Source organism: Corella eumyota, chromosome 4, assembly GCF_963082875.1.
Source record: "Corella eumyota chromosome 4, kaCorEumy4.1, whole genome shotgun sequence".
NCBI lineage: Eukaryota > Metazoa > Chordata > Ascidiacea > Phlebobranchia > Corellidae > Corella > Corella eumyota.
Genome location: NC_137493.1, coordinates 4217938 through 4237781, shown reverse-complemented (window position 1 = coordinate 4237781; position 19844 = coordinate 4217938). Strand labels below are relative to the sequence as shown.

Sequence of the window (19844 nt, the reverse complement as noted above, 5' to 3'; positions counted from 1 at the left end):
AGCATTTTTTGCTAATTTTTAAATAAAACTAAGTTGGAGATATTTTTTATTTGTCTAAGTTGACCTCACTTGACCTATATTGGTACCATATAACATTGGTCAAAATTTTTTTCAAAAAATTTAAATTTTTAAATTAAATTTTTATTTATACCAATTAAAACGCATTTACCTTATTAGTGTATGTATAAAAAATATCAATATTTAATAAAGTTACGACATATTTACCAAAGTTTTGTTAAATTTCAAAACTCGAAATTTAGCGTTTTATTTGATGTGAATTCACCTAACTAACGGGCTCAAGGGCGAAATGTGTGACGTTGGTGCGGCTCGAACTCGAAACCTTCGGCTCGTAGTCCGACGCCATGACCGGTTAGCCACACTAGCGCACTAGAAACTAATAAAAGTTTTTGTATCTATTGTTTGTTAACAATTAGCGCATCACCACGTAGACCATCTCAAAACAAAATTTGATAAATTGCCTACAAACTTACCATTATATATCAACTTTGCGTAAGGCCAAAGTCTTTACAGCGTTGGATTCTAATTTACTGCCCGTATAACATATTTTTTGGTTTAAAAGATGATTTTACCTGTTTTATAAAAAGTAAACATTATATAGTAAATTTGAAATATAAGAAAAAAAAAAAATTGTTGTTTTCAGGATCTCAAATTCGTGATACTAAAAGGCACCTAAATAAACAATTCTAAATATCATAAAATATCTAAAAATCTGCATACGCTTTAACCTAATTTATCTTTCATTTTTCTATTTAAATAACTCTAAAATATATACAACTATAGAAGCGTTTTATTAATTATTTTACAAAACTTAAATTCAAATAGCAATATATTAAAAGAAAACATAATTTTAACGAAGCCCAAAAAAATACAACAGTCTACCAGTAAAGTTATTTAAAACATGAGTTAAAAAACACCCCATAACAAAAATGTGTACGTAATATATAGCTGTTGTGTTTTTAGTCGAAAAAAATACGCAAAAAACTGAAGACACAAAATTATTATTTGAAAATACTCAGTTGCCCAAGTTAAAAGATGCATAATATAAAAGTCATTTTACAAATATACTATTTTGGTTTAAAATGTGTTAAATACGTATAAAATAGGCAACACCAAAGCATTACTGCATAACGAAAAAAAACACAAAAACTAATTTAGAAACCACTAAAAGTAAAAAATATTTAAGTGCAAAACAAAATATTTTGTTAAAAGTCTTAACATGTTTATTTATTGCTTTATGAAAACAAAATTTAGAACCTAAAGTTATTGTAGAATAGGACCAATAATGACAAAATTTTGAATAAAAAAAAAAAAAAATAGGAACCAAACAATACCCCAAAACACACATTTATAATACATAAGTTTATACAGTGTTTAAAATATCACAGAGCCATTTCTAGAATACTATTTTTTACATATATGTACATAATAAAAAAACAACTACTAGTTGTTTTTTGTTGACAATCTTAATAAATAAAATTAGGCTAAAATTACAATTTAAGCATAATTAAAAATGAAAATTATTTAAAAATACTTTGTAAAAATTGAATTACTTTTTTTACTAATACTAGTTTAAGTACAAAACTATCTTATATCTCAGGCAGTATTTTTTTCAGTTTTTGCAAAATATTTTAAATTTTTTTTTGGAATTTTACCAATCTAACAGTGAAGTTTCAGTATCCATTGTTTTTGGACGCACCAACGCTTTAACCACACGAGGAGCACTAGAGCCTGATACTAATGAATTAGTGGCTCTATCGAGTGTTTGTTGACACTGTTCGATATCACTGGTTAATAAATTGTCAGAACTGGTTGTTGGTTTATTACTTGAATGGTTATGAACAATACTATAAAACATAAAATTAATTTTACCATATTTTAAAAATTATTAAAAAATATATTTTATAAAAACAAGAATAAATATTAATTTAAAAGTAGAATAAAAAATAGAAAAAGAAGTGTCAAACCTTTTTTTTTAATATATTTTATCCTCAATGTGAGAAAGTCAAATTCAAACTAAACATTTTTGTCCCAAGTTGAATTTGGCAATTTTAAGATATTATTGAATAAAATAAAATTGCCTGATATTTAATTCACTTTTTTTTATAGCACCTTACTCAAGGCATCAAACTTAGAACCAAAGGATTTAACAAGCAGTGATTAAACCAACACACCATGCTACAACCATATAAATTTTAAAGCTTAAAATAAATATTATAGTCAAAAAATTTTGGATTCTGTCATAAAAAAAAAAAAACTAAACACAATTACTAGATTTAAGTACTTTGGCTCACTATAACAATATAAATAAATAAAATGTTTGTTTCTTTAAACTTACCCTGTTCTATTTCTTCTCGGACTAGCAACCATAAACTCATTAATATCCCGATCAGTTAAATATCTTTCAAAACTAAAACAAGGAGTTTGAAGCCTTCTACATCCTTCTGTATTACTACTTCTATTGTCCTTTTTACCTGTAATGTTAAATATTTCGCGTCAGCGTCAGTTTTTTTTCAATGTATGATTTATTTATAAAAATAACTAGATTTAGGTATTGCTAAAAATTAAGCTTACCGATAATAGTATAAAAATAAATTAAAAATTAATATATTCTTAATAAAAATTTTTTTAAGTCTAAACAGTGACATCACAAATATATATTATAAAAATTTAAAATACTAAATAAAAATAGTATTAACGCAAAAACAAATTTAAATTTTTTATTTCAAATGTTTAGCTTTTTAAATAAAAAAATTTTAAAAAATGACTTGACCTTACCTATTTGTTTGGAAAGAGAACTAGGCAGCCCAGTGTTCAGTCTTTCTTCCTTTGTTTCAAACTTGTACAAATAATTGTTGTCATAAAAGTAATGCTGTTTCTTTACATGTATCAATACACGACCTAAAGCAAATATTTATTAAGTTTTAAGATAAACTAAAAGTTATTTTTTTAAGAAGAATATTTTAATAAAACACAACTGCAACAAAATGTTATGTTATTATTTACATGTAGTTTTAATCTTATTAAACAAAAAATTATGTATGTATAATTTTAAATAGTAAAAACATATTTTTTCAGGTAAATTACCATAAGCAAACATTTGGTGTAGAGTTAAAAAAAAAAAAAAAATTAAAAAAAAAAATTTTTAAATAAAAATGATCAGCAATTCAATCCTTTTGAATCAAATCATTCACTAAAAACTCTAAACAAACCAACAAACCCATACCTAACATAAGCTGTTTTCCGTACTGCACAGCCTCCCTTCTGTCTTTTACCAAGCCGACTTCAACCAACCAACAACATAAATCACTACCTCTCAGAACATTTCTGTAAGTTCTTATTCCATGTCTGTTCGGTTAATTAAACAATAAATTTATGCAACTCTTAACAAGATAAAGCACAAAACTTTTGAGTCAAATTAATTTACTATATATGAAAAAAATGAAAAAAAACGTAACGTTGAACAAAACAGTAAAAATTTATAAATGATAAAAACAGTTTTAGGTATATATTATTAACATCATTTTTTTTGCATTTTTATGTATGTTAAAACTATGACAAAAAAATTAATTTATTAAAAATCCAAAAAAGTATAAGTTTACTTTAAAAAATATTTTAATTTCTTTAGGTTTAGGCTTTTACTAAGAGTTTAATTTGTACAAAATAGTTTACCTTTCTGTATGGAGCAAATCTCTTTTACATTTTTCCAAATGATGTTTGGTAAAAACGTAACAATTTTTCAACACCTCTTTATCTACCTCATTTAAAGGTATTTGTAGTAAATCTTTACCACAACAAAGTTTTCTTAATCTAAAAAAAATTTAAATATAAATTTGAAGTTAAAACCTAAAAAAAATTTTTTTGGTAATTTTTCGTCAATACAACTGTTTAATATACACACAGATAATTAAAAATCCTACTAAAAGCTACAATTTATAAAAATAATTTATTAAAACAATCAAATAAGACGCAATCAAGATAAAAAAACTTAAAGTAAAATACTGTGTAAAAACATGAACCCACGTTTTCATAAAAGGGTCTATAATAAGCTCAGAGTCCAACCCAAATAAAACAAACACAAAGAAGGCTTGACCAAAGTTGAACACACTGTCCAGGAACGATATTTCGAAAAACACTCCTGATTGTGGTGACATTAACCTCCATCCTGTTAACATAACTCCCTGCCAACAAATATTAAACAAGTTGAAGTATTAATGGGCAATTCAAGCATTGTTTAGGCCCTATCTTATTATACTCTAAAAAATAGTCAGTCTAACTTAACATATAAAGTTTTGTAAACAAAAACAAAACCAGGATCAAAAATCTAATAATAAATACTAAATAAAAATTTAACATTATTTATTCACTAGAACGAAAAGCATAAAATAACAGACCAAAACCAATAGTCAAAAACATATACAAAAAAGTCTTTTTATTTAAAGTATCTGTCTTTTTAAAATACAATTTTCACAAAAGAAGTGCAAAAATATAAAATTATTAACATTTTTAGAAAAAAATAAAAAAATTCAGCGAGCATGGAAAAAAATTTTTTTTCTAATTTAAAATAAAAATAAACCAACTTACAATTATCATGGAAAGACAAAGAAATAAAAGTAGGATAATGTGACGAGTTATTTGTGAGGATTGCACAACCACTTCTACATCTCCTTCATCACTTGTTGAATTTTCAGAACTTATGTCATTGTCAGTAAGTGGGATTGTGTCCTCAGATGCCTCTGTTTAATTTTTTACCAGTGCAAATATAAAATTTAAATTCTTAGCTTTTAAAGAATTTTAATTTCATTAATACAATAATTTATAACTTTTCTAAGTTAGATAAAATGGTAAAATCCTAATTAATTCCTACATATGTAAATAGTTCAACTTTTGGAACAAAATTTTTAAATAATAACTAATTTATTTTTATAAAAAAGTTGTCGATTGCCGCTCTACAAGCTGTATTTTAATTGTTAAAACAAAGTTGCAACTTCCAATCTAAACATAAATATTTACCCATGCCGCCCGAAACGAAGTTTTTTTTTTTATTTAAAAGGCCTATAAAATAAAATACATACATATGCCTACATTGTCCACTAGACTTTTATTTACACATATTGCTTAAATTAATATTTTAATAATTTCTTAAAAAGTACCAAACAAAGAAGTACCTAAAAAAAGAAGTTTTAGTTTTACCTGAGTTGCTATCAAGCAAGCTATAGTAATGTGGAATTGGGGCATCTTCAAAAACATTTGGAAAGCGAAACAATATAATTAGACATATTATTGTTGTAAGTGTTGTAATGATTAGAATTGTAAATGAGATAATATCCTAAAAATAAAAAATTTCAAGAACTTTTTAAATTTTATGTTTGTAAAGTTATTAAATTGATTTCTTCAAAGTTTTTTAAATTTTACAACAACAATAAAAAAAACATTTACCAACCTGTAATTGGCCAAAAAGAAACACAGGATTTAGTAATTTCCCATCATTTTTCCCTAATAAAACCACTATCAATGTTATAACTATGGAAAATAGAACTGGAACTCCAATAAATAACCAACCAAATTTCCTGAAAAAATATAACATAAATTTTAAAGGCAAAACATGAAGTTTCTTAAGTATCAAACTATATACATTTAAGGCAAAACTGTGTCTACCAATATATACCTTAAAATTCAAATTAAAAAATGACTTTTCGTAATAACATTGTGTTAAAAATAGGTAAATATTCGTATATACCTACAAGTTTTAGGTATATTTATATCAATAGTGATAAATACCTATTTTTAAATATCTATTTTAAATTTATATTGTTACAAGAAATAAGGTGACTTACCAAACAGTTTTTTCTCCCTTATATTTGAGTATAACTATTGATATGGCAAGTGAGGAAGATAACGTTCGAGTTATATTAACACCACAGTAAAATATTGCAAACAAAATAACCTAAAAATTTTTAGAAATATTTAAAATAAATTCAGTTTTTAAGAATAATGATAAAAAATAATACATTGCCATTAAAAAAAAAAATTTGCAATTTAAAAATAACCACAATTCATTTTTTTTCATTTAATATTCCAATTGACCTTTTTTACAAATTTATATGGGATACTTTATGAAAATTAACTTATCATTATTTCTGTTTATGTGTTAATGCATTTGTGAGTCATATTTATTATACCAAGCCCAAAAAGCTATGACTCAAGCCAAAGGTGACACAATATTACAACCCACACATTGTTGCTAAACATTTAACTTGCTGTAATAACAAAATACAAAAATTTTTTTTTAAAAAGATTCACCTTTTCAGTATAGGCTTGTATATGTGTGGTATCTATGACAACCGTAAAAATTGCACAAATCAGCTAAAAATAATTTAAATATTTTTTATAGAATTAAACCTTGAATAATACAATTAAACAAATTCAAAATATATATATATGCTTTATAATATATATGACAAATATAACCTTTTTTGCAATAGAAATACTAAATGGTTAATGGATTTAAGTACATAAACATAAAAACTAAAATTGGCATTTTCTAAAATTAAAATTTAAAAAAATAAATATCCTTGTTATTTTACTTACCATTGCAATAGTAAGGGCAAGTGTAATGAAATGAGGAACTCTCTTGTATTTTTTACTTAACAAAAACAAAGCGATGCACCACATCTGTTTATAAATAAAATATTAAATTTAAATATAAATTTTTTACTTTTTTGCAAAAAACAAATTATTTCAAATGCCGTAAACATGCAACTTTGCATTACTGTTGCTACTGTTTTTAAGTAAATTATATTTTTTATTTAGTTAAACAAAATTAGAAACTTAAGTGTAGAAAATTTTGTAGAACAATATAATTTCAAAAAAAAATATTTTAACACATGTTTTACTAGGTACTGAATTTTAATAAAATTGCAACAACATTTTATAAAATTTACACATCTTATTCTGTAATGAACAAATAATAAACCCAAGTTAAGTTATAAAAAAAAATTTAAAATAAAATGCTATAATGACAAGTGAAAAAAAAAGTTTTACCAAATATTTTATTAACAAAAAAATTAAAGAAAACTCACTGCACATAGAAATCCAATAATGCTGATGTCTCTGTCAGTCACCACAACTTGAGACTTGTAATAATTTTCTCTCATGTGGGGTATTGTAAGTGACCATGCACTTACGTACATTATTGGTGCAGATAAAATAGTGCATACCACCATACCAGTTGCCAGCTATAAAAAATGTTTTTATTTTTTATAAATATTTATCCTCGGTGTGGGAAGGTTAACTTTACGACCTAAACATAGAGTAACATCAGTTACCCCAACCCAGCCTCAAGTTGCTATTGGCAGTTTAGAATATTATTGATTACAATTGCCCAATAGTTAAGCTGCTGATTAAGTTATGGCTAAGCAGGAGTTTACACTGTTTAAAGGGTTGCCAGAAGCTTCGGCCGTGAGAAGCTTCGGCCGTGAGAAGCTTCGGCCAGAAGGTTCGGCCTGCAAAAAACGCGGGGGGTCGGTGACGAAACTGCCGCGTAAAATGTCAGTTTAAGACCATATTTTACCGATATTCAAAATAAAATTTGACAAAAAGTATAATACATAAAAAAAATTTAATAAGTTGTTACGATAAATATATATGTTAGTTTTTAGAATATTTATTTTTTTTTAAATTTTTGTTCCAAAAATGTATTTTTAAAACGGATTAAAGACGGGCGCTTATGGCCTGCATAGTTTTTCATCTAACTGCGGGAAGTCCACGACGTAAAGCCCGCGTTTGATGTTAACGTTTGATGTTAAAGACCGTATTTTATCGAAATTCAAAATAAAATTTGACAAAAAGTATAATATATAAAAAAATTTTAATTGGTTGTTACGTTAATGACATACGTTAGTTTTTAGAATATTTATTTTTTTTAAGATTTATGTTTCAAAAACTAATTTTAAAACGGATTAAACACAAGTGCTTTAGGCCTTCAAAATTTTACGACGAATCGCTATCGGCCTGCGAAATTTTTCATTAAACTGCGGGGAGTCTGCAACGTAAAGCCCGCGTATACTTTTAACGCAGAACCATATTTTATCAATATTCAAAATAAAATTTGGCAAAAAGTACAATAGTTAAAAAAGTTTTTACCTGTTGTTAAGATAAATATATATGATAATTTTTGAAATATTTATTTTTTTTTTTTTTCGAAAACGTAATTTTGAAACGCATTAAAGACGGACGCTTTTGAGGTAAAAAATTCGTGCTAGCGTACATCCCATTGATTTTAAACTTATATTATCAATATTTAAAACGAAATTACGAAAAAGTTTAATTATAATTTCAATCCTACTGAAATAAAACACATTTCTAAAAAATAAAACCATAACAAACACATAAGCATAAAATTTTAGGAAAAAAATAAATTGCTTTAAAACAACTATTTAAAAGATAAACAACTTTTTTTTACGCTTTTGTACTCAATTCACTATATAAAAAATCCAAGTTTATTTAATATACAGCCCAAGATTTAAAATACAAAGCAATATTTACCCCCGATTCAAACTATAGTTTATTAACTACCCCTAGTTTAAAACTTTAGTTTATTATTTAGCCCCAACAACATAAACAATGTTATCAAATCCCAAGTTTTTTCAATAAACAGCCCCAAATTTAAAATACAGTTCATTATTAACCCCCGGATTCAAACTTAAGTTTATTATTTACCCCCAGATTCAATTTTTAGTTTATCAATTAACCCCAGCTATAAACTTTAGTTTATTAATAAACACTAGTTTTAAACTTTAGTTTATAATTTAGAATAAACTAAAAATTCAGCTTATACCAGCTTTACTTTTTAAAATTGGTGCCAAATAGCAAACCGAAAACTCCTAATTTATTTAAAGTAAAAACAAACAAAAAATCCTTAATTTGTTTAACATAAACCAAAATTTAATTTAAAAAAAATTCAATTACTTAACAAAAAACAAACTTTATTTACAAAAAAACAAATTTGTTTTAAAAAAACCTAAAACTTAAAATTAATTAACAAAAAAAATCTAATTTACAAATACCAAAATTTGATTTATTAAAAACAATTTTTAAATGTTGAAAACTAATAACCTAAACTAATAACCTGATAATATAAGTTTAAAATCAATTGGATGTACGCTAGCACGAAATTTTGACCTCAAAAGCGTCCGTCTTTAATGCGTTTCAAATTTACGTTTTCGAGAACAAAATTTTAAAAAAAATAAATATTCCAAAAATTATCATATATATTTATCTTAACAACAGGTTAAAACTTTTTTAACTATTGTACTTTTTGCCAAATTTCATTTTGAATATTGGTAAAATATGGCCTTGCACTAAAGGTATACGCGGGCTTTACGTTGCAGACTGTTTAATGAAACAGTTTAATGAAAAATTTCGCAGGCCGAGAGCGATTCGTCGTAAAATTTTGAAGACCTAAAGCACTTGTCTTTAATCCGTTTTAAAATTAGTTTTTGTAACATAAATCTTAAAAAAAATAAATATTCTAAAAACTAACGTATGTCATTAACGTAACAACCAATTAAAATTTTTTTATATATTATACTTTTTGTCAAATTTTATTTTGAATTTCGATAAAATACGGTCTTACGTTAACATCAAACGCGGGCTTTACGTCGTGGACTTCCCGCAGTTAGATGAAAAACTATGCAGGCCATAAGCGCCCGTCTTTAATCCGTTTTAAAAATACATTTTTGGAACAAAAATTTTAAAAAAAATAAATATTCTAAAAACTAACATATATATTTATCGTAACAACTTATTAAATTTTTTTTATGTATTATACTTTTTGTCAAATTTTATTTTGAATATCGGTAAAATATGGTCTTAAACTGACATTTTACGCGGCAGTTTCGTCACCGACCCCCCGCGTTTTTTGCAGGCCGAACCTTCTGGCCGAAGCTTCTCACGGCCGAAGCTTCTGGTCCCCGTTTAAAGCACCTTACTTAATGGCACTACAGCATAAGAGTAGTGGGATTCGAACCCAGAGCCTTATGTAGTGAAGTCAACCATTTTGATCACTACACTTCACTGCTTATTATACTTTATCACAAAAATAAAAAATTTAAATAAAAAAGGGAGTATAGCCTGGAGAAAAAAAATTTTTGATTACAAAAATACTGTAAGTTTTGAAGCTAATAAAATATTTTTTTTAAGTTAACCTTATCAGTTTCAAGTCCATATTTTGCAGCATAAATAATAACAGAGGGAGCTGTCGGAAAAGTACCGTACACAAACCCATAATTTGCTAAAATATTAGTGTATGTTCCATTTGTATGTACATGTTGTGTTGTTGTATTTAAACTTGCTGTTACTACAAAATCTTGATGGCCAAATACATTAGATAAAGCAACTGTGTATTGGCGGGCAAGAATTGGCAAAAGTAAGCTGTAGAAATTATAACAAATTTTTTTTAGTTTTCATTCTAAATTGTTTTAACTTTTTTTTATTTTGTGAGACTATTTAGAAAAAGGACCATATTTTTAAAACTATTGAATTCACAAAACAAAATGAATACAATTTTGGATTTTAACTAGGCTTTTCTTATTGTATTTTATATAAAGAAAAACGGTCCGCCAACCAAGTAAAATAACTCACATTTTTGCTGCAATTAGTGCAATAGGTATAAGAATTCCAATTCCTGTTTGGTTGGCCACTTTTCCTACCATACTAAGACCTAGGTAAAACAAAGCAGCTCCCGAGAAAGCACTACTTAACATTGATAGTACCTCAGTTAATAACCCTGGAATAACCCTAAAAAATTTAAGTGTAAATATAAAGGCTTTTATTTAACTAGGTAGACATAATGTGTGTGTTCATGTATGTTAAATTTAGAGGATTAAATTAATATGACTGCTATGTGTGGTGTGTGGGAAAATTACTAAAAGCAAAAAGTAGTTGCAAATTAAAACTATACTAAAGCTTTTAAATTGCAGCCTGTGGGAATAATTTAAAATAATGTGAATTGCCTTCACGAACAAACATGTAAATTTCATGTAAAAAAGCTTGTCAGATTGTATTACAACAAATTTGACAAAACAAGTCTGTGTATGTAAATCATATTAATTCAATTAGCCATATATTTAATTTTTAACTTCAATTTTTTAATTGATTTACTAAAAAATTTTTTCAAAAAAAAATAAAAAAACTTACCCTTTAAATATAAAATGAAAAGCCAATCCCAGAAACACCATGAAGACAATGGGATTAAATAAAAGACCTTTTACAACCCGGATAATTAACTTTTTTTTTGAATTTAAAACCAGATTTTCATTTGTTTGTATGAGAACATTACTATTCGAACATATCCCTAAAATAAAAACATTAAGAAACAAAAAATTTATACTAATTGTATATACTTGATACCTTATCAAACATTTTTAAAATAAGATATTTAATACAGATAAGCATATGGTTAAACATTGGTTTAATTAGTTTATTTAGTTAAAATTTTTTCCTTTTTTTTGATAAAACAATAAAATCCATATTAACATAATTCATAAAACATATATTGGTTACCTGATGAAGTACATTGCTGACATGAAGAATTAATTTCCTCTTCTATAATCCTGGATTCAATTTGCAACCTACATTAATAATTTGAATCCTATTATATTACTTACATCCTTTATTTAATAGAAATTTAAATGTGATTTGAATGTCATTTTTGTGATAACAAATTGATCTATTGATTAATTTTTTTTAATGTTTTTTTAACAATTATTTTTATCCCTTTATTTAATATAAGGTTGCACAAAATATTAAAACCTTTTTTCAAATCACACTTTAGCATTGTCAAAAATATATAAATATATATATTAAACCTTTTTTGTTTATCAATTTCCAACAGTAGAAATCCGATAGGGTTAAGAATTAAAAGTGATATTGGAGCAATAAGATAAATGTATTGAAGTAATTCGGGATGTGTTGAACCATACAATACTTTAACTATATAAAAAAAATTTTACTTTTAAAATATAAAACATGTATATACATTATCTAAATGCTGATTTAATCAAAGAAAAAAAAAAAAAAAACCAATTCATTTTCACAAAATCATTATTACATAAACCTCTTCTCATATGTAGTACTTAAAACACCTTGTTAAAAAATTTTAATTTTCTTTTTCATTTCATACCCAAAAAATTCAAACTTAACTTACCTATTGGATAACCAAGAGCAAAGTCATTGCTCTGAGTAGCAAAAATCGCAAACAAAGCAGCACTACCCAAAATAGATTTTCTCGAAATTAATAAAGTTAAGATAATCACAGTGATAAATACAGTTGCTTTTGCTAGAAGAATGGAAAGCAGAAAAGGCCAATTCACTACATCTAGTTTTAATTCTACCATGCTTTTAAATAGCAAGGCCGGCAGTGAAAATACCCCTAAAAATTGAAAATATTTGTATTAACAAATACCACTGTAAATCACAGACCATAACTTTTTTGGTGAGTGGTTTTTACCTTTTTAATTTGTTGCATGTCTCTTGAAACTAAATAGTCATAATCTACGCAGTACTTACTTTATTGAATTTTTTTGTTATTCAAATATTTATTTACTCATATGGCAAGTTCAACTACATGACCTGAACATAGAGTAACATCAGTTACCCCGACCTAGTTCGAGTTACCTTTGGCAGTTTGAAATATTATAGATTTATAATTAATTACTCGAAATATAAGCTGCTAATTAAGTGTTGAGTGTGCAGAAGTTTATATCATTTTATAGAGATTAACTTAGGGGCGCTACGGCATGAGGGCAGTGGGGATTGAACCCACGGCCTTATGTAGTGAACCCTAGTGTTCTGACAACTACACCACATGGCCGATTTAAAAAACGTTTGCATTTTTTGATACTATACAATAATATATAAAGAAGTATACTTACCGATAAAAGTTGAAATTCCATGACCTTGGGTCGAGTTTATAAGATTAAATCTCCCGGCTCCATAACCGAACAAAATAATTAAAAAACAATTAAATAAGGCCGAAAAAAGATTGCTGAATTCTTCAGTGGCCATTCCTAGTCTAAATTACTAAACTACGCGGTTTAATTAAATACTGTAATCTGATTGTACTACCGCTTTTTATTATGAAACCATATTTTTAAAATACAAAACGTGATGTCAAAAACAGCTGTTTTACTTAACCGGATACTAACTAAAAAAGTAAGCCAACAAGTTATGAAAGATAGGGTTACTGAGATATTTTATAATAAATCTGTGCAAACTGTGCTTTTATTTTAAAAAAATATCGCCCTAAATTTTAATAAATGTCGTTTTTAAGTTCAGATTTTTGGAATATTTTCGCCCAGAAAAATGGTTTTCGATAATATAGGATAAAACCTTCGTTTAAGCAACATTTCAACAATTTTTAAGAAACATTGTTAAAGTAATTACTCACATTTATTTATTAAAGCACTGTTATAAAATTAAATATTTGTATTTTGCTTTGGTTGTAAAAACAGACCATGGGCAAATATTATTTTAAGCATTTCCCAAGCTATACTGAAACATAATAACTTGATTAACCAAAATAAAACCTTTTTGTTACTGATTATACTTTAATTAACAATCAACTGTAATTTACTTTTAGGATATACTAGGTATTATATGCTTAGCAAAAGGACAAACATTATTCCAACTAGATTAGGCTACAGTTGATTTTATTCAAGTTAAAATATTACACAAATATATTGAAAGTTTCCTTTTCAAGAACCTTGTGAACTTACTTACTAAAAAAACAGAAATCGAGTGAAATATAAAAGTAAAATTACAGTTTTAGTTCGATTTAAAAACGTTTGATGGTTCTATGCAAAAATTATATAAAAGTAACAAAAAAGTTTTAAAAATTGAATTTAAAATTGATTATTCTAATGTAGAATATATTACAATGAAATTTTATTAATATACACAACTAAAAATTGAAAATTCTAAAGCAGTAATTCAAGCAAAGTGGATTTTCACAATATTGAGAAGCCTTCTATTGTCTTTTATGGAAGACATTTGTCAATAAAATTTTTAACATCATCCATTTCCTAATAAATATAAAAATATTAAGTAAACAAAGAAAATGAAAATAGAGTAAAAAAAAATACTACAAAAGTTTAACCAAGATAATAGTTTTGTAAAAAAGCCTTTCATATCCTTATTATTCTAGTTCCTTTATCTTAAAACTTACCAAATCACAAGATGAATGACCCACTCCTGGGTAAAGTTTAATGTTGGTTTCGAGGTTCGTTCGTGCACCTTTTAAAATGGTATTTGTCATTTGCCCAAACATTGGAGCAACCATTGGGTCTGCCTCCCCATGTCCTTGAAATATTGGACATTTTTGATTGATAAGTGAATATTCACCCTAAGAATAAGAAAAAGTTTTAACTTAGCATATTTTATGAGAGTAGTGTCAATCAATGTCCTAAGACACTTTACAATTTTTTATTATAAATAGTAGAACTTTCTGCAGAAATTAGTTTATTGTTTTACATATTAAACTAAAACTTTGTTTTTTTATAATTTAGATTATTAAATCTTTGTGGCTAAATCTTATACAACTTATATACTTTTTTCCTCTGTTTTAACTAACTTTCGGCAGGTTTTGTTTGTACCAACTTAGATTGCTTAAGAAAAAATTTGTTATGTGCGATATTCTTTATTAAATGTATTTAAAACATTATAATACACAATACAAATATGGTAAAATATTATTAAAGATAAATTTGCAGTAAACTTTATCTGAGTATAAATGTATATTTTTAAAAAAACAAAAGTTGTTGTCAATAAGAGCAATCTAAATTTCATTTTTGTTGATGATAACTTGCTTGATAATTGAACATAACATGTTGACTCCAGTCACTAGATCATCCATTTCATAAAAGGCAATAGACAAGCGAATGAAGTTTTTAAAGTCTCCACAAAGCGAGGCCAATTCACCTTTGACAAAGGTAACTTTATCCTGCTTTGCTTCTTTAAGTACTTCCGCCGACTTGACATTTTCAGGGAGTTTCAACCAAAGAAAGTAACCACCATCAGGATGAGAAATGGTCACTCCCATTTTTCCCAATTTTTTTTCGACAATCTCAATAACCGTGCTCGTTCGCTTACTGTATTTAACTCTAAGGCTTTGGACAAAATCATCAATATCTCCACTTTTAAGAGCCTCACCAACAATGTAAGAAACATAACAACTCTGTCCAGAATTACTGCTAATAAAGTAAGAATTTTTAAGAGATTCTATTACTCGCTGAGGTGCTTCGTACCATCCCATTCTTAAGCCAGGTGCCATTATTTTCGAAAAAGATCCATTCGATACAACATTTCCCTTGTAATCTGCATCAGTTTTATCATCATACTGAAATAGCCGATAAGGTGGATATTCAAATACACTAGGGTGATCAACACTTGGTGTGTAAGTCAATATGTTATAGACATCATCCACTATAATGAGTAGGTCATATTTGCGAGCCAATTCTACTAACCTTTTGCACTTTTCTGGTGAATAACAAATTCCTGTTGGGTTTTGATATGTTGTGATAACATAAACAGCTGCTTGAAATGGAAAGTGATCCGTCAATGACACCTTATCTAACTTTTCACACTTATCTTCCAGCTCGTTTAAATCCAGTCCATCATTCTCTAGTTTAATAGGTACTGGAATCATCAACTTATCTACTTTGCTGTTGATTGCAAACACCGGATAGGTTGTATCCTCACAGAAGATGGTGAACTTATTTCCAAAAAAATGAGTCATCAAAAAGGAAAGACCTAAAGACGCTCCAGCCGTAACGAAAATGTCATCTTTTTCAACAATTTCACCATATTGTCGACTTAAAAACGAAGCTATCTCTGATCGAACTTGGTAGCCCCCAGTGACACACCCATACTGTAAAGTTTCCTCTAGTCTGTCCCTAGCTTGCAACCTCTTTGAAGCAGCTTGAAGATAACCTAAAACCTTCTTGAGCTGTTTTGGGCCTGGTGCTCCGACATCTAGATTATAGTTTCCAGGAAAAGTTTTTCCATTAACCTCAAAATCATTCAATGCATTCATGGTTAACAAAATATGGGTTTAAAGTGTAATACAGATTTTTTTATACCTGTAATGAATATTAAATTCCTGAGTTCAAACTACATTTCCACAAAGCTACCTAATATTTGTAGCAATAGTTAGCTGTTAATAATATCTCCTCTAGCTTTTTTTAATCTAACTTAAAATTAACCAAAAAGCTATCCACCCACACTTATGTTATGCCTGTATTTTTAAACAAATTGAATACAAATTTTACATTTCCTACAAAGGAAATTGAGCATATTGATAAGCAGTTTAATTAAAGAAGACACATGCTTTTCCTGTGTAGTCCAGAAAGTTTTCTAATATCTCTTAAAATTAAAATTTCTGTATATTTTTTTTTTTTTTAAAGAATTTTAATTTAAGACTAATTTACTGTGTTTAGGCTAATTATAATCACAAATTAAACTAAGAATATAATGCATTTCATACAAAAATTAATAAAATACATATATCTATATATAGAAAAAAATATGTATACCTAGAAACAATAAATAAGTTAAATTATCTTATTTGTATGTGAATACTTACATCATTTGGATTGGTAAACTTTTTGTTTAATGGAAGCCAAGAACTTAGGGCAATGATTCCTCCCAATTTTTCAGAATGTGTCAACCCAGTGAACAAAGCAAGAGAACCACCCTGGTAAAAATGTTTAAATGACATACAACATTTTTTTTAAATAAAATACATAAATATTGAAAAACTACTATTATTATAAACAAACATTGACAAAGCAAAAAAAAATTATTTTAGATTTAAATTCAATACATGGTATATTTAAAGGCCTATGGGCAGCACACCAGTTTTGTTTTTTTTAAATGTTAAATTAACTCACCATTGAAAAACCCCCAATAATTATTCTTTCACTTGGAATATTAAATTCCTCTTTTTCCTTTTTTATTAGTTCCCGAACTACAAAATCAAAAAAAATTTAATGGTTAAAAAGAAATGAATATGTGCAGCATGGCAACTTTATGAAGTTAAGACAGCGTGCTCGTTATTTTAATCCTACAATTTTCCTTCGGCATAACACAGGAAATGAAATTGAATAGGCCTTTACCGATTTATCACTGCTTGCTAGCCTAAATTTAGAACTGCAGAAGTGCAGTGTATCAAATTCAAAAGTTTTCCACTTGAAATGTGAACTTCATATTTACATATTATTTTTAATCACACATATTTACATATTATTTTATATGCAAAACAGAATAATACGTTGGGTAAAAAGGACAATTAAAAAAGACACAGGGGCAATACTAGAAAGAGAGGACCAAGGACAAAGCCTGGAGAGGACAAAGGACAATACTAGAAAGGCTGCTTAAGACTAGGTTGAACCCCTAATTTTGGTAAATACATAAATATATAATAAGCCTTTTTTACTATTTTTAAACCATTTTTGTCATTAATAAATATATTTATATGCATAAATTTTGGCCCCTGATATCTTGCTTTTTATTTTAAATTTTTCACCTCTCTCTGCAGCTTTTTTGATACCATTTATATCTTCTTCAGCATTTGGATCTAACCCTTTTAGATCATACCTAAAAAATTTTGTTTTTTAAATAAACATTTAGTATGTTCACACCCCCCCCTTTTTTTTTTTTGTATATATCTTTATCCTCGATGTGGGAAAGTCGAATGCGCGACTTAAACATAGAGTAACATAAGTTACTCCGACCCAGTCTCGAGTTGCCTGTGGCAGTTTGGGATATTATAGAGACTATAATTGCCCGGTAATTATGCTACTGATTAAGTGCTGGCTCAGCAGGAGTTCATACCGTTTATAGCGCCTTACTCAAGGGCGCTACAGCATGAGATCAGTGGGGATTGAACCCATGACCTCATGTGTGGTGTAGCAAGAGTTCTTATCACTACACCACGCTGCCTTTAATAAATATCATTAATTTTATACACATTTTTACACATTTCTTTAATGAATACTATTTATATACCTTAAATTTTGGTAACAATTAAATTGCATATATTTACTTACCAAGCTGGCATAACAAATCCATTATTTAAAGTCACCGGAATAGCAGCCCTGTAAAACAATATTATTACAAAGTCTTAGCTATTGATTTTATACAAAATTTGCTGCATAAAAATGGTGTTACTAAATTAAATAAAAATTTAAAGACAAAAATACTTACGCATTGGGAAAGATATAACGAATGTGAGGTTTTTTCAAGTCATCAAATCCATGATACCAACCAGCACTAAAAAAATAATTTTTAATAAATTAATATTATGTTATTTTTTAAGCTTTACTAGTTTAACAATATGAGTAAAATAAATTTTCCTTTTAAGTAGGTTTATGCTAATTTGTATGGAGCCATTAAATTTATTTACATATTAATTATATAGGCCTATTACATTTATTTTTAAAGTTAATTTACAAAGTTGAATTATTTGGTTTTTAATATTACAGTTAATTAACTGTATAGGCTATAGGTTAAATGGTATAACAAATAAACAAAGTAATTTAGTTACCCACTATCTCCCAAGCCATGTAGAAAAATCACCTACACCAAAATTTTTCCATTTTTAGTTAAATGTTCACAAAACATTTTTTAAATAAAATTTAATTTAAGCCATATGTAAACAAAAATGTTTTTTAAAACAAATGTTTTATTTTATTATTTAACAAAAAAGAATAGTTTGAATTAATTTTGCTAGACTGTTTATATATTTTTAATTTTCTTACTGTGGCCGTTGCTTTCACTGTAGATTTTATTACAAAGTTTGGAGCAACTGACATTTTTTCTGCAGTAATATTACTTAAAGAAGAAGCAGATTTTAAAGATAACCTAATAAGACAATAAAAAATAAAAGTAACCAATACCTGTTATATATTCTAACTTAAATATTACCACAAACTTTTTTTACAAAAAAAAATTTTACTGTTTTGTTATTTAACTTTTAAACACAAAATTTTTGATTTAATTCACCGAAAACTTTGTTAAGCAAATATGGGTCTAATGTGTATCATATTGTTTATTGATAGTACATCTTATAACAACAATTAAGACTGTTTTTAATGCTTACGTTTGCATTTATTTAATTAAAAAAGCAAGACAACGAGAGTGAGCATGTGATATGACTCAAAAAAGACTTTACCAAGTCAACATTTTTATTTCTTACCAATAATTTTAACTTACCAACAGTTGATGAAGTAGACTGAAAAAACAGCAGCAACCAACACAATAAACCACCCAAACTTACCCAGTTTTAACGCTTTTTTGTTATTTTTACGTTAGGAACACGTTGTAAAACTTGTCACAATCTTTTTGTAATTACTATACTCTAATAACAAGAAGGGTTGTAACTAAACGTGTCACCGTACAAAACCTATTTTTATTGTCCCCTTTCGCTGTGTTAAAGGCAACACAATCAACTTCTGTTATGCCTACTTTATAATAGCGTGAGCAGTTTAATTGTTTTATTTTTATAACATTTAGGTGAAGAATTTAAACTTTTATACTAATGATAACAAGCCAACGTTCTTACCAATACTTCTCGTTACCAAATATTACTACCAATACTACTTCCGTTATTAATTTTAACTTACCTATACAACTAACTTATCCTGCCATGTTCTAATTCTTGTTAATAGCAGTAATAACGGAAATGGTGTCACTGTTGGTTATAGCGGGGTACAGTAGTAGTAGTAGTAGTAGTAGCAGTAAAAACTCCATAGCACATGTAAGGATTT

General features: G+C 27.1%; 3 protein-coding genes across 3 annotated transcripts; all 3 read right to left on the bottom strand.

Annotated features, from left to right (window-relative positions):
• Nucleotides 1-1373: 1373 nt before the first annotated feature.
• On the bottom strand, nucleotides 1374-13160 carry LOC145749854 (lysosomal cholesterol signaling protein-like). The gene is made up of 20 exons (XM_082565727.1): nucleotides 12954-13160; nucleotides 12227-12451; nucleotides 11889-12012; nucleotides 11584-11651; nucleotides 11218-11374; nucleotides 10663-10818; nucleotides 10227-10452; nucleotides 7101-7256; nucleotides 6610-6693; nucleotides 6322-6384; nucleotides 5856-5965; nucleotides 5462-5588; nucleotides 5212-5347; nucleotides 4603-4754; nucleotides 4042-4199; nucleotides 3691-3828; nucleotides 3245-3366; nucleotides 2797-2919; nucleotides 2357-2492; nucleotides 1374-1865 (listed from the first exon to the last, which is right to left on the bottom strand). Exons 1-20 carry the CDS (start codon nucleotides 13084-13086, stop codon nucleotides 1670-1672), a joined length of 2790 nt encoding a protein of 929 aa, XP_082421853.1. The 5' UTR covers nucleotides 13087-13160; the 3' UTR covers nucleotides 1374-1669.
• Nucleotides 13161-13711: 551 nt separating this feature from the next.
• LOC145749970 (acyl-protein thioesterase 1-like) lies at nucleotides 13712-19654 on the bottom strand. Its single transcript, XM_082565871.1, has 10 exons — nucleotides 19291-19654; nucleotides 18837-18939; nucleotides 18623-18654; nucleotides 18283-18348; nucleotides 18126-18173; nucleotides 17603-17673; nucleotides 16968-17044; nucleotides 16661-16771; nucleotides 14246-14422; nucleotides 13712-14102 (listed from the first exon to the last, which is right to left on the bottom strand). The coding sequence occupies exons 2-10, from the start codon at nucleotides 18888-18890 to the stop codon at nucleotides 14058-14060; spliced, it is 681 nt and encodes a 226-aa protein (XP_082421997.1). The 5' UTR covers nucleotides 18891-18939; nucleotides 19291-19654; the 3' UTR covers nucleotides 13712-14057.
• LOC145749522 (uncharacterized) lies at nucleotides 14776-16111 on the bottom strand. The gene has a single exon (XM_082565308.1). It carries the CDS (start codon nucleotides 16109-16111, stop codon nucleotides 14855-14857), a length of 1257 nt encoding a protein of 418 aa, XP_082421434.1. The 3' UTR covers nucleotides 14776-14854.
• Nucleotides 19655-19844: the final 190 nt, after the last annotated feature.